Genomic DNA, 14,112 nt, shown 5'->3' with positions numbered 1-14,112 from the left:
TTTTAACCATTTTTCAAGTGTTATCTGCATCTCTTTGTAAAGAGGGAACTAATTCCTTGCAGCAGCAGCTTTTTCTTCTCCCGACTCTTCAACTTCATTTTTTGCTGCATTAGAACTGAAAAGCCAGCAGCATTCACCATTAACCAGTACTTGCTAGCAGGTCCACAGTCCCCTTGGTCTTTTGTTTTCTCGATGGTAAGTTGCCTTGGCAACTAAATTTATATCACTCTTACTCCAGATGAGCATGGACGTTCAGAGCTGTTAGAAATGTTGTCCTCCATGTTCTGTAAATCACTCCTGGCTGGCCAACCTCAGGCTCCTCTTACCCTTTACCCTGTCTTAGTGAAGACTTTGAAACACCTTTAGACTAAACAGGACCATCTGGGGCACAAAGTGTCATAATGATTTTCTTATCTTCCCTACAGATATCTGTAATTATTACTGAGGTTGAAGGAGACACTATTTAACCCAGACAGTTTAGGCTCAAAGAGTGACATTTCAAATATTCTGCCATAGAGTTGTGGATGTGTTTTTGGTCTGGTACCCATCTAAGGCTCCTTTAGGAAATAATCCATAATTGTGACGGTTTGCTCTTTTCTTAGGGTGGTGGTGTTTATTAATTCTGCTCTTCCCTCTCTTCCAGGGGCAGCACCCAGCTCAGGGAACGAGCAGCATTCGTCAGCCTCCATCTTTGAGCACGTGGACAGGATCTCCCGCTCCTCGGAGGCCAGTCGGCGGGTCCCCAGTAAGATCCAGCTGATTGCCATGCAGCCCATCCCAGCTCCTCCGGCTCCGCACCCCATCCTGGCTGACCGTGTGGCAGAAACCAACAAAATTAACAAAGAGGTATTTGGTTTTATGGAAAAGTACAGTATTTAAAAAAAAAACAAAAACCCTTAGATTCTGATTTGGTCACTGCTTAAAAATGAGTGAAAGTTAGTGTCAAAAGGTTGCTAACGATATGAGCTGCTCACGTGCGTGCATGCTAAGTTGCTTCAGTCGTGTCCAGCTCTTTGGGACCCTATGGACGGTAGCCCACCAGGCTCCTCTGTCCATGGGATTCTCCAGGCAAGAATAATGGAGTGGACTGCTGTGCCCTCCTCCAGGGGATCTACCTGACTCAGGATCGAGTCTCTTATGTCTCCTTCATTAAGTGAATTCTTTACCACTAGTGCCACCTGGGAAGTCCCATGAGCTGCTCACAGCTATCCTTAACTTTAAATCTGCTACTCAGTATTTTTAGGTCAGATACTGATCGTGGACACTAGGGGGCACATTTGGAGACATGCAGGTTAAAGACCAGGGCCGGCTAGCCGTAGAAAGTCTGCCTTAGCCGGTGGCTGGGGTTTGGGAATTAGATTTTGGAAAGATCCCCACCATTCCCAGAATGGAGTGGCTCACTGTACCTAAACTATTTTTGTACAAACAACATGATTTATGCTGAACACCTCTTCCTGGAGTCTGAAATTTTGGTACATGCTAGGCAGAGGGTGCCTATGTGAGCAGTCTCCAGTAAAGACCCTGTGAGCATTGAGTATTTAATAAACTTCCCTCATAGACGTTTCACGTGCGTTGTCACAGGTCATTGCTGGAGGAATTGAGCACATCCCACATAACTTTACTGGGAAAGGACTCCTGGAAGTTTGTGCCTGGGTCCTCCAGACTTCACCCTATGTGCCATTCCCCTATGCTGGTTTTGCTTTCTAGCCTTTTGCTGTAATAAATTGGACTGAATGCTGAGTCCTGAGGGTTCTCCTAGTGAATCACTGAACGCTGGATAATCTTGGGACCACAGATTCTGTGAACTCTGATAGAGCTGCTCTGGCCCCAAGATCTAAATCATGATTGGTAAAATACCCTGTTCTAGTGACTCTTGGAAGAGTGAGTTAGATCTGCCTTCCTCCTAAGATTCTGGAATCAGAAGGCCAGCTCACGTCACTGTTAAGTTGAACTTGGGAAGTTTGACCTGGGCTGGACCATGAGTGGAGGGAATAGTATTGAGGGCTACACGCATGACCGCATCATGGCTGTCAGTTTCCTGCCTCTAAGAAATACCTGCTGCTCTTGTGAGTTCTGCTAGGTGAAGTAATAATTAGTACAACTGAATCCTTAAAGTGGGTTATCTTATAGAAGTCTTATCAAGAGTTGTTACACTTTCTCTTCTCCATCGGCTCCTTGCCAGGGACGTGACCACAAGAATGTGTGTCATGGGTTCAAGGTGGCATGTGCTGTCCCTTCTCACCAGTGCTTGGGAGCCCTGGGGTTGTTCACATGACCCCCGTCCTAGCCTAGACCTGTTTCCATCAGTCCAGTGCTGCAGGTACCTCACACCAGCCATGAGTAAGCACTTTCGAGTGGCTTCTCTGTGTGATCGAAAGAAGAGAAGAGAAGGAGTTCACCAGTCTGTGGCCTCACCGCTGGAAAGCGTTCATCTCCACTTTGTTCTTTTACTATCTTTTTAAAATGTATTTGATGCATACATATGATATAGGAAACATATATACTGATTATGAAGCATAAAATGAAAAATCAACTTAGGAACAAGAGCGTTATCCATTCTGGTGGACCGACCTGTATGGTAGGTACAGACATCTCAATGGAAATGTTTTCTTTGTAGGAGATTCTGGCACAGATTCCTAGCAGATCTTAGTCCTCCTGTGAGACCTCATGTATTTTAAAATACAGATCCTGAAAGATAGAGGGGCTTCCTGAGTTCTCCTGCTGGGAAGTTTGTCAAGACTCTCATCTAGCTGACCCTCCTTCTCAAACAGTCTCAAGGAGGACATGGCTTCTGGTCTACTGTGGTATGGCGGACCATGTCCTGTCTTGGACAGCGTCCTGTTGTCTCTTTCCAGTTGGAGTCTCATCTTGGTTTCCCTTTTTTCCCTCTGTCTCCCTCCATCTCACTTGCTGTTAAGTTCTCTGAAGCAGCTAAGGGCTTAGAAAATGAGGTGATGTGCGTTGATGAAGGCAGGCATTCCCCGTCTGTTCTCCACCACCGCCCGACAGACTGGCTGCTCCCGGAGTCATGGCGTCCTTCCCCTAGACCTGCATCTGCATTCCTGTTTCTGGCCCTCACCCTCTGCCCACTACTCTTCCTCCCCAACTCTTCCAGACCTAGTTCACGCCCCATGGAGCCAGGAGGATGTGTTTCCATACCTGTTGATTTTCTTCATTGAGGAGGGGGTCTCCTGTCAGGGGGCTTGCTTCGTAACACTGAAACATCATTAGTAAATGGCTATTTTGTTGTATAGTGCAAATATCGTCTTTGAACTGTCTTAATTTAAAAACTTATTAAGTAATGATACTATTGGGTATGGAAAATATTTACTCTTTGCTTAGGAAGAATTACATCTACGAATCACTGCCCCTCAGCATCTTCAAAGTTGCCACTGGACGATTTCCTGGATTTGAGTACTTTCGGCCTTCCCAGGTCGTGCAGTGGTGCAGAATCCGCCTGTCAGTGCAGGAGATGCGAGAGGCATGGGTTCGATCCCCGGGTGGGAAAAATTCCGTGGAGGAGGAACTAGCAACCCACTCCGGTATTCTTGGCTGAAAAAAATCCCTTGGACAGAGGAGCCTGGCGAGCTGCAGTCCATGGGGTTGAAGAGAGTCAAGTATGACTGAGCGCACAGGCACGCATGTTTCGGGGCCAGTACCGAGGCTTCTCCCCTCCCATGCCCCGCGTGGAGGCTGGGGACGCAGCTCGGTGACGGTGGTAGGCTCTCTGCACTCGGTGTGGGTGTGTCTGCCCCTGTCACCCCTTTGGTGCCTCTCGGGAGCCTAGGACAGCTTTGGGGGGCTCGGAGAGAGGGCAGGGGAGAGACACAGGATGCCTCCGGACTACTTTGTGCGCGGGTTCCTGGAACCGTGCAAACGGTCGGGCCATCTCGCTCCCCAGATCCAGACGGCGCTGCGGCACAAGTCTGAGATCGAGCACCATCGCAACAAGATCCGGCTGCGCGCCAAGCGTCGCGGGCACTACGAGTTCCCGGTGCTGGACGAGCTGTCGTCGGGCGACACGCGGGAGCGGCACCGCGTGTACCGCAGGGCGCAGATGCAGATCGACAAGATCCTGGACCCCACGGCCAGCGTGCCCTCTGTGTTCATCGAGCCCAGGAAGAGGTGGGCGTGCTGCCGGGGGAAGCCTTTGGAAGACTCCGGGCTGCCGGGAGGGGGCGACCCCGCCTGACGATCACCTGTGGGGAAGGCCGCTTCCACCCCAGTTGCCCCGGGAGTCGCCATTCCCGGTTTTCTTGTCTCCTGGAATTCAGCTCTCTGAAATGGGAGCCCCTTCCTTCTCAGACGCTGAGCCCTGGCTCCCCTCCCCGCTGTCCTCGTCCTGCCCGCATCCCCAGTGTCGTCACCGCCTCCTGTGCTTGGTGGATGCTCATTTCTTTTCCCCGCTGCTGCCCTCAGCCTCTGTCTTTGTCTCTCAGACCCCTGCCCCTTAAGGGAGAGGCGTTTTCTGTAAGGTCAGCTCTCATTGTGTCTTGCTTGGCTCACGCCTGTGCTGGCTCGGGCTGCCTACAGGTAGACCCTGTGCTCCTGTACCTGGTGGGGCCCCGAGTCTCTACCCAGCTGCTCCCACCGAGGGGCCTGCCGCCCTACCAGGCGATAGCCTCATTGCCCTCCAGACATCGACCTACGTTCCCGTTTCTGGCTCTGGGCAAGACCCCAGCTGCACCTCACACTCCCTCCACCTCGCTCCTGAGTTATTATTTTTGTTGGATAAATTGGGCATATCCAAAGCTCCTCCTCCCTCTTCAAGACCTAGGTCAGGTCCCAGTAGCCAGCAATGATGTTATTCTGTATTGTTCTGTGTGTTTAGTATTTGTCTGCCCAGGTGGACTGTGCCTTTCTTAGAGCAGAGACTGTGTCTTACACGGTGTTTATATCTGGTGGGGTGTTTCATACAGTGGCCAGCAGGTCCTAGGTACTCAGAAAATCCTTAGCCTTTAGTTCATGAGCCAGAAATCACTTTCCTAAGTGATTTCCAATGAAGATAATGTCTTTTTCTCCTGGCAGCTCCAGGATAAAACGTTCCCCTAAGCCACGCCGGAAACACCAGGTCAACGGCTGCCCTGGAGATGCTGAGAAGGACAGACTTATCACCACAGACAGTGATGGCACTTACAAAAGGCCGCCTGGTGTCCACAACTCTGCCTATATTGGTTGCCCGGTGCGTAATGCTGACCCTTGCGTCTGGTGGCCATCGGGAGATGAGTGAGCAGTGCCAGCTGCGGCCATGTGTGGTGTTGATGCTCCGGGGCCAGCTGGGTCGTGGGGCACATGTGGGTGCAGGCAGGGATGGGCTGCTCATTTGTGGAGAAACTTGAGTCCTGGAGACCAGGGGGCTGCTAAGGGCGCCCTCTGGAAACATGCTCAGTGTTTTTCTTTCCTCTGTGCAAGCCCTGTCCTCTCGGGCTTCAGGATGGGCACTTTTGGGGATTCACTGGAAAACAGAAATGTCCAGAAGGTTTTTTTTTCCCTTCCCCTGGTTGAGGGAACTGTTTGGATTTCTTGGTGGTAAGAGGGATATTTAGGGTTTTGTGCCCCCTTCTGCTCTTGGAGTGCTAAGATGTTCCCTCTATATGTGTGTGTTTGTGTGTGTGTGTACATATATATATATATATATATATATACATATGTATATGTATGTATGGCTTCCCAGTGGTTCAGCTGTAAAGAATCCACCTGCAGTGCAGGAGATACAGGTTCAATCCCTGGACTGGGAATATACCCTGGAGAAAGGAAGTGGCATCCCACTCCAGTACTCCTGCTGGAAAATCGCAATCCATGGGGTTGCAAATGAGTCGGACACGACTGAGTGACTAAACAACAATGTGTGTGTGTGTGTGTATATATGTGTGTATATATATATATATATATTTCTAATTTTAATGGAAGAAAGAGCTTAATGGAAATTAAGAAATAGGGACTTAATTTTATTGGAAGGAAAAGGACGTGTTAAAGCAGATGTTGACAACATTAAGACACATACAGACCCCACTAAGTAGGGAAGAAAGGGCTAGCCTCCCCAACGGACCATGAGAAATACAGATATAAAAATACTCCAAGATGGAGGGGAGCCCCAGATACCCAGGTATCTTCTTCTTAATCCATTTTTGTCTACTGTGTCCAGCAGCACTGGGACACACAGTGGATGTCTGTGACCCTGTGCCAAGGTGCAGCCCTGACAGAGCTATCTTTGTTAAAGAAATGAGAGAAAAACACACCCTCGGAGAAAGAGTTTGTGATGTACGTGATAACTTCAGATAAAGCTTATGTAACCAGTGTTTTATTTGAGTTTTATATTTTATCCCTCAAATTGCACAAATATCTAACGCTGAGAGACACTAAGCATAATTACACATATGTGCCAAATGCCGTACTGACATTGGGACTAAATATAATTGCATCATGATCGTCTGAGAGGTGATCCCAGGCTTCTTTCCCCAGGCTTTTCCTTGGAATCTTACTGTGATTCTGGTGTCCTAAGACTGATTGTCCCTTCCTAACTGGCGTGTGAGGGTTGATGTGATTCCCGAAGGAATCACAAGTTAGGAATCTACAAATTAGGCTCCTTTGCTCCTCAGCAGGATGAATGAATGAGTTCTTTCTTAAGGCTGTGAATAAATTCCTCTGGTTGGGGAACCAGCATTGGCAGTTTTCACAGTAGATGGCGATCTTGAGCTGCCGCTGTGTTTTTGGACTGGTGTCTGGGCATCTGTGGTGACTGGCTTAATCCCGGAAGGGATGTATCCTTGGCTCCCCAGGATGGTTCCTTGGAGCTTTTGATTTTGTCTAATCCGGGATCTCAGAGACCGTGTTGTATGAAACTAAAGAATAGATTAGTTTGCTGGGAGAAATATCAATAACCTCAGATATGCAGATGACATCACCCTTATGGCAGAAAGCGAAGAACTAAAGAGCCTCTTGATGAATGTGAAAGAAGAGAGTGAAAAAGTTGGCTTAAAGCTCAACATTCAGAAAACTGAGATCGTGGCATCTGGTCCCATCACTTCATGGCACATAGATGGGGAAACAGTGGAAACAGTGGGCGACTTTATTTCTGGGGGCTCCAAGATCACTGCCCTGGTGGCTCAGACTGTAAAGCGTCTGTCTACAATGCAGGATACCTGGGTTCGATCCCTGGGTTGGGAAGATCCCCGGGAGAAGGAAATGGCAATCCACTCCAGTACTATTGCCTGGAAAATCCCATGGACAGAGGAGCCTGGTAGGCTACAGTCCATGGGGTCGCAAAGAGTCAGACACGACTGAGCGACTTCACTTCACTTCAAGATCACTGCAGATGGTTAATGCAGCCATGAAATTAAAAGACTCTTGCTTCTTGAAAGAAAAGTTATGATCAACCTAGACAGCTTATTAAAAAGCAGAAACATTACTTTGCCAACAAAAGTCCATCTGGTCAAAGCTATGGCTTTTCCAGTAGTCACGTATGGATGTGAGAGTTGGACTATAAAGAAAGCTGAGGACCGAAGAATTGATGCTTTTGAACTGTGGTGTTGGAGACTCTTGAGAGTCCCTTGGACTGCAAGATCCAACCAGTCCATCCTAAAGGAAATCAGTCCTGAATATTCATTGGAAGGACTGATGCTGAAGCTGAAACTCCAGCACTTTGGCCACCTGATGTGAAGAACTGACTCATTGGAAAAGACCCTGATGCTAGGAAAGATTGAGGGCAGGAGGAGAAGGGGATGACAGAGGATGAGATGGTTGGATGGCATCACCGACCCAGTGGACATGAGTTTGAGTAAACTCCAGGAGTTGGTGGTGGACAGGGAGGCCTGGCATGCTGTGGTTCATGCGGTCGCAAAGAGTCGGACATGACTGAGTGAACTGAACTGAACTGAACCTGTCCTCCCCTTCCTGTCTTGATCCTAAATCAGGCTTCTTTCATGGTGGCCCAGGCCATCCTTCTCTTCACTTTTTTGCTTAGCAGAAAGTGCAGAGTTTCCTCCGTCAGCTAGAGGGAAGAAGCTCTTCCCTGGTGAGTACCACCTCAATCAGCTGCTTCATCCCAAGTGGCTCCAATTTGCAGAGGTACCCTAAGAAGACATTCTTCCTTTACATGGACTTTTTACTTTCTCTCCTTAAAATTCTGAAATGTGTACTTTCTTTTTTATTTTAATACTTATATTGTATGATTTTGTTTTTATTTTATATTGGAGTGTAGTTGATTTTGGGATTCCCAGGTGGCGTAGTGGAAAAGAATCCGCCTGCCAGGGTAGGAAACACAGATTCAGTCGCTGGGTCAGGAAGATGCCCTGTAAAAAGAAATGGTTACCCACTCTAGTATTCCTGCCTGGAGAAGCCCATGGACAGAGGAGCTTGGAGGGCTACAGAGCATGGGGTCATAATAGAGTGGGACCAAGCTGAGCACACACACACATAGCTGATTTATAGCGTTGTATTTCAGGTGTACAGTAAAGTGATTCAGTTATACGTATATCTTTTCTTTTTCAGATTCTTTTCCAATATAGATTATTACAGAATATTGAGTAGAGTTCCCTGTACTTGTTGATTATGTAATTTATACGTGTGTGTGCTCAGTTGCCTCTGACTCTTTGAGACCCCATGTACTATAGCCCACCAGGCTCCTCTGACCACAGAATTTTCCAGGCAAGAGTACTGGGGTTGCCATTTCCTACTCTATGGAATTTTCCATGCTGAGGGTTCAAACCCTATCTCTTATGTCTCCTGCGTTGGCAGGCAGATTCTTTACCACTGAGTCACCTGGGAAGCCCATTTTATATATAGTAGGGTGTATATGTTAATCCCAACCTCCTAATTTATCCCTCCCCCAGCCTATCAGCCATAAATTTGTTTTCTAAGTCTGTGAGTCTGATGAAATGTATACTTTCAAAGATAATGCCTTTTTGAGCACTCACCTTTTTATAGGTAGTATTTCATCTTGAAGGTTATACTACACATACCTGCTTTTGAACTGTCTTGAATTTTGTGCTTTCCTCTCAAAATATCTTCTTGAGAGCTTTCTTCTCCTGAAGTAAAAGAAATATTCCTGGATTTCTCATAAACAGGGTTACCATTATAAATCAGGATTCAGCAAACTATGACCCTCAGGCCAAATCCAGCCTACTGCTGGCTTTTGTAAAGAAAGTTTTATTGGAACAGAGCCACACCCATCATTTTTGTGTAATCTATGACTGCTTTTGCTAAGGTGGCAGAGCTGAGTAGTTATATGGCTCACAAAGCCTAGGATATTTACTCTGGCCCTTTGTGGAAGTTTGTCAACCCCAATATAATTTATTTTCCAAGTCACACCCTTGTGAGGATGACAGTAGATGGGATTAATTATCCTAGGATAACAAGGATGAACCAAGATTGTCCTGGACCAACCATAGGACATGATCACTCTCTTATAATATGAAGGGTTGCAGAGAGGCACCAGAATACATCATAAAAATAACATACCCTTTTTTTTTTTTTTTTTTTTACTAAAGGTAAAAAAGTTCTCATATTTCTGGGGATTGATAGGTGAACATGTATTTGTGCCTAGGAAACAAACGAAATGTCAAAGTCATCAAACTTGGATTCAAGAGAAAGTGAAAGTGAAGTCACTCAGTCGTGTCCGACTCTTTGTGACCCTGTGGACTGTAGCCTACCAGGCTCCTCTGTCCATGGGATTCTCCAAGCAAGAATACTGGAGTGGGTTGCCATTTCCTTCTCCAGGGGATCTTCCCAACCCAGGGATCGAACTCGGGTTTCCCGCATTGGAGGCAGACACTTTAGCCTCTTAGCCACCAGGGAAGCCGATGGAATTCAAATTCCAACTCCTGGGTATCCTAGGTAGAGCTCAACTTTTGTTGATTATAGTACCATCTGTTAAGTTCCATCTACATGTGAAACACTGTGCTGGATGTTGGGACACAGGGAAATGAATAAAATCTCCTCTTGGCCTGCAGGTTGCTGAGAGTCTAGTCTCTGAATTTGGGGAGTGGGGGCAGCAGGAAGGCCAGAGAGCAGGAAGCTCTCACATCATAGCTCTATGGCTCTTTGCCTTCATGGCAGGATTTGTGGGACCAATGAGACTTTGCAACAGGTCTCTCTTGCTATAGAAGTTATACCTTCTTTAAAGTTACACCCACTGATGCTGAGATTGGCAGTAGCTGTAGCTTTTGGGGACTCTCCTCAAATGTCTACAGGGTTTGTCCCCCATTTGAATCTCAGTTTGCACTGTAGCCACAGTGCTCTCTTGCTTGCGGTGTAGTTATTGAAAACCACCACCAGGAACATTGCTTCCAGTTTTAGAGAGACCCTCTTAATTACCAGTAGGATGTTTCTACAGATATACTTTTCTTTTTCACCATGGGGTGTTGGGTTGGTGGCCCTCTACTCACCACATTCTTCCTGATCTGCTCCTTAAGAAAACCAAAAGCAGGAGAAGGCATGAGTGTGGGCCATTTTTGTACCTTGTAAGGAGCGGATCACAGAGTCTTTCCAGAGTTATGTCATAAGCTGGACACCTTTGGAGCCCCACATCCTTCCTCGATGACAGAGTCACTTAGTGGAACTTTGCTAGGATATTGTAATTTTAGAGAAACAGTCTTTCAGGACCCAGTGTGTATTGTAGGGAGTGAGACCACCCACTTGCAGTTGTGAAGGACAGCGCACCGGCCTATCTCAGGAGCAGTGTCTGCCCAACAGCACTTGTTTCTGTGCAGGACGAGGGCCCAGTGGTGCCACAGCTTCCGAGTCTGCCAAGAGAATCCAAAAATCTGAGTTTTCATAGGAAATTTTCAGATTTTTAAAATATTGACTTTTTTAAATACTGCGTGGGCCAAGCAAAATAGGTTTGTGAACTGTTGGTGGGTTTGCCAGTTGGTCTGTTTTTCTCTCTGTTTGGAATTACACAGCTGCTGCTCTTAAGTGTTTGATGCTGGCCTGAATAATAACTGATCCTTGGTGGACAGACCATAGTCATTAGGAAGTGTTTCAGGCAGTTGACTGAAAGTAAGGATGTGACTCTGGAATAGAGATTTTCTTTGTAAGAGATTCACTGATCCAAACAAATACGGGAATTCCTTTGGCCCTTCTGTGGGATGATCCAACCAGTGAAGCTAAAACTGTGGACCTGTAGGGTAAGCAGAGCATTCCAGGAAAAGGTACCCACCCAAAAAGTGGTAACAGAAGCAGAATTTATTTTCTTGGACTCCAAAATTACTGTGGACTGTGACTACAGCCATGAAATTAAAAGACACTTGCTCCTTGGAAGAAAAGCTTTGACAAATGTAGACAGTGTATTAAAAAGCAGAGACGTCACTTTGCTGACAAAGGTGCATATAATCAAAGCTATGGTTTTTCTAGTAGTCATGTATGGATGTGAGAGTTGGACCATAAAGAAAGCTGGGTACTGAAGAGTTGATGCTTTCGAATTGTGGCACTGGAGAAGACTCTTGAGAGTCCCTTGAACTTCAAGGATATCCAACCAGTCAATCCTAAAGGATTGAAGAATTCTAAGGAATATTAATTGGAAGGACTGATGCTGAAGCTGAAGCTCTAATAATTTGGCCACCTGCTGTAAAGAGCCGACTCACTGGAAAAGACCTTGATGCTGGGAAAGATTGAAGGCAGGAGTAGAAGGCAGAGGATGAGATGGTTGGATGGCATCACTGACACAGTGGACATGATTTTGAGCAAGCTCCATGAGACAGTGAAGGACAAGAAAGCCCAGCATGCTGCAGTACATGGGGTTGCAAAGAGTTGAACACGACTGAGCAATTGAACAACTTTTTCTTTGAGGACATGGAGCCACCAGCCCACTGAGTAGAACCTCTTCTCTTTTCAGTGTGTCAGTTGAAGTAATTGTAATTTAAAAATTTTAATTATTGCTTATGTCCCTGCCTCTTAGACAGTGGGTATAGAAGTTAAACTTTTCTTGTCAGCTCATGTTATCCAGGGATATCTCCATTTTAAGAAAGTAGTTTCTGAACAAATAATTGATACTATTTACTGTTTATAAAGAGTTGCTGCAGTAAGTATTAAAATGGTTTAGACACTCATAGTTGTAATATGGTGGTGACTTTGAATTCTTTAGGGTTGTATAGGGCTGTTCTATTACTAATAGTCAATAGACTGCTTTAGTGGGGGGGGTTTCTGTATCTATGGAACGTCAACTAGGTATTTTAGTATGTAAACTCTGACGCATCATTTTTGGTTGTTGGGGGCTCTCAGGAAAAATATGAACTTCCAGGTACTGAGATACCTTTCAGGGAGTTGATTGAGTTTTGCCTGACAAATGGTTGTTGAATATTTTTACTTTTTTTTCTGATTTCAAACTTTTTGCCCCAGTGAAAGGTAACACACATTCCTTGGCTGTGATTTGAAAAAATTTTATGGTAAACCCATTCCTCAATGGCAGTGAAAACGGTTAAAAATTCTGTCTTGGTCCTAGAATTTTGTTCTCCATAGAAGCTCGTGTCTGATTCTCTCTCTTTTTTTTAATGTAATTGCTTTACAGTGTTGGGTTTGTCTCTGCTGTTCAGTGAAGTGAATCAGCAATATGTATTCATGTATCCCCTCCCTCTTGGATCTTTGTCCCGCCCCTCTTGGTTGTCACAGGGCACTGAGCTGAGCTCGCAGCTTCCCACCAGCTGTCTGTGTTACACACGATAGTGTGTAAGTGTCAGTGGTGCTCTCCCAGTTCATCCCACCCTCCCCTCCCCTGCGTGACCACGTCTGTTCTTTATCTCTATCCCTGCCCTGCAAATGGCTTCATCTTGCCATTTTCTAGATTCCACTTATATGCATTAGTACGCAATGTTTGTTTTTCTCTTTCTGACTGACTTCCCTCTGTATGACAGACTCTAGTCCACCCACATCTCTACACATGACCCAGTTTCGTTCCTTTTTATGGCTGAGTGATGTGATTCTCCACTTTGCTGTTTCCCCTGCTGTAGTCTGATCCTGACCTCCCGGCTGACGTGCCCACGCCATCGTCGGCTGAGCTGGGGAGGTATCCAGGCCTGCCCTTCCCGGCCTCCCAGTACATCCCGCCCCAGCCGTCCATCGAGGAGGCGCGCCAGACCATGCACTCCCTCCTAGACGATGCTTTTGCCCTGGTGGCCCCCAGCAGCCAGCCCCCCAACGCTGCGGCTGCAGGCCCCGGGGTCCCAGCCGGCCTGCCCGTGAACAGCACCCCTTCCCGGGAAGAGAGACGAGCCACCCAGTGGGGGTCCTTCTACAGCCCAGCTCAGACGGCCAACAACCCGTGCAGTGTAAGTGTGGACCTTCTGGAATTCTCTCATGGGCAAGATGTTGTCTGACTGCCTCATTTTCAGGATCCCTGCAATACCCTGATTGGATTCAACTGGAATCAAAGTTTGGATGATGAGTCTTAGTTTTTATTATCTTCTAAGTTAATTCACAATGTTGAAAACATTCTTTTGTACACCTTGGACGTTTCATGGAGGTACCTTCCTGAATTTGCCTCCATGAAAGGTATAAAATTCATCGTCATAAAATATATGTGGAGTAACTGTCAAAATATATTCTTGTTTGTTTGTTTAGTTGTTCAGTTCTGTCTCTTTCGTGACCCCATGGACTGTAGCCCGCCAGGCTCCTCTGTCCCTTGGATTTTCCAGACAAGAATGCTGGAGTGGATTGCCATTTTCTACTCCAGGCGATCTTCCCAACCCAGGGGTGAGACGCACATCTCCTCCAGCTCCGGCACTGGCAGGCGGATTCTTTACCATGGGAAAGACGTGGCTCAGTGGTAAAGAATCCACCTGCCAGTGCCGGAGACATGAGTTCCATCCCTGGTTCGGGAATGTCCCTTGGAGCAGGAAATGGCAACCCACTCCAGTATCCTTGCCTGGGAAATCCCATGGACAGAGGACCCTGGTGGGCTACAATCCGTGGGGTCGAGGAAGAATCAGACAGGACTTAGAGACTAAAAACAACAACTAGAAAATTTTCATTGATGGATGTCTCCATAAAAGATACAGTGAAGAATGCCCTAGAGTCATTCAGCTTCTTTTTGTAGGCCCCCCCCCCCCCCCCCCCGGGACTGAAGAGGCGAGGGGAGGCCCTGGGAGGGGAGGGGCTGGGGGGGGGGGGGGGGGGGGG

At 46.9% G+C, this 14,112-nt stretch overlaps 1 protein-coding gene across 1 annotated transcript in view; it reads left to right on the top strand.

Moving 5' to 3' along the window:
- KIAA1549 (KIAA1549 ortholog) overlaps window positions 1-14,112 on the top strand; it is an 83,276-nt gene that overhangs the window by 44,158 nt on the left and 25,006 nt on the right. The window contains exons 12-15 of the mRNA XM_040259967.1: window positions 644-846; window positions 3,902-4,125; window positions 5,029-5,182; window positions 12,945-13,262. Of these exons, the coding sequence (XP_040115901.1) occupies window positions 644-846; window positions 3,902-4,125; window positions 5,029-5,182; window positions 12,945-13,262 (899 nt within the window). The remainder of the gene's footprint in view (window positions 1-643; window positions 847-3,901; window positions 4,126-5,028; window positions 5,183-12,944; window positions 13,263-14,112) is intronic.

This window comes from Oryx dammah, unplaced genomic scaffold (assembly GCF_014754425.2).
Source record: "Oryx dammah isolate SB20612 unplaced genomic scaffold, SCBI_Odam_1.1 HiC_scaffold_18, whole genome shotgun sequence".
Lineage (NCBI taxonomy): Eukaryota > Metazoa > Chordata > Mammalia > Artiodactyla > Bovidae > Oryx > Oryx dammah.
The sequence above is the reverse complement of the archived record's forward strand: the minus strand, read 5'-3'. Positions and strand labels throughout refer to the sequence as shown.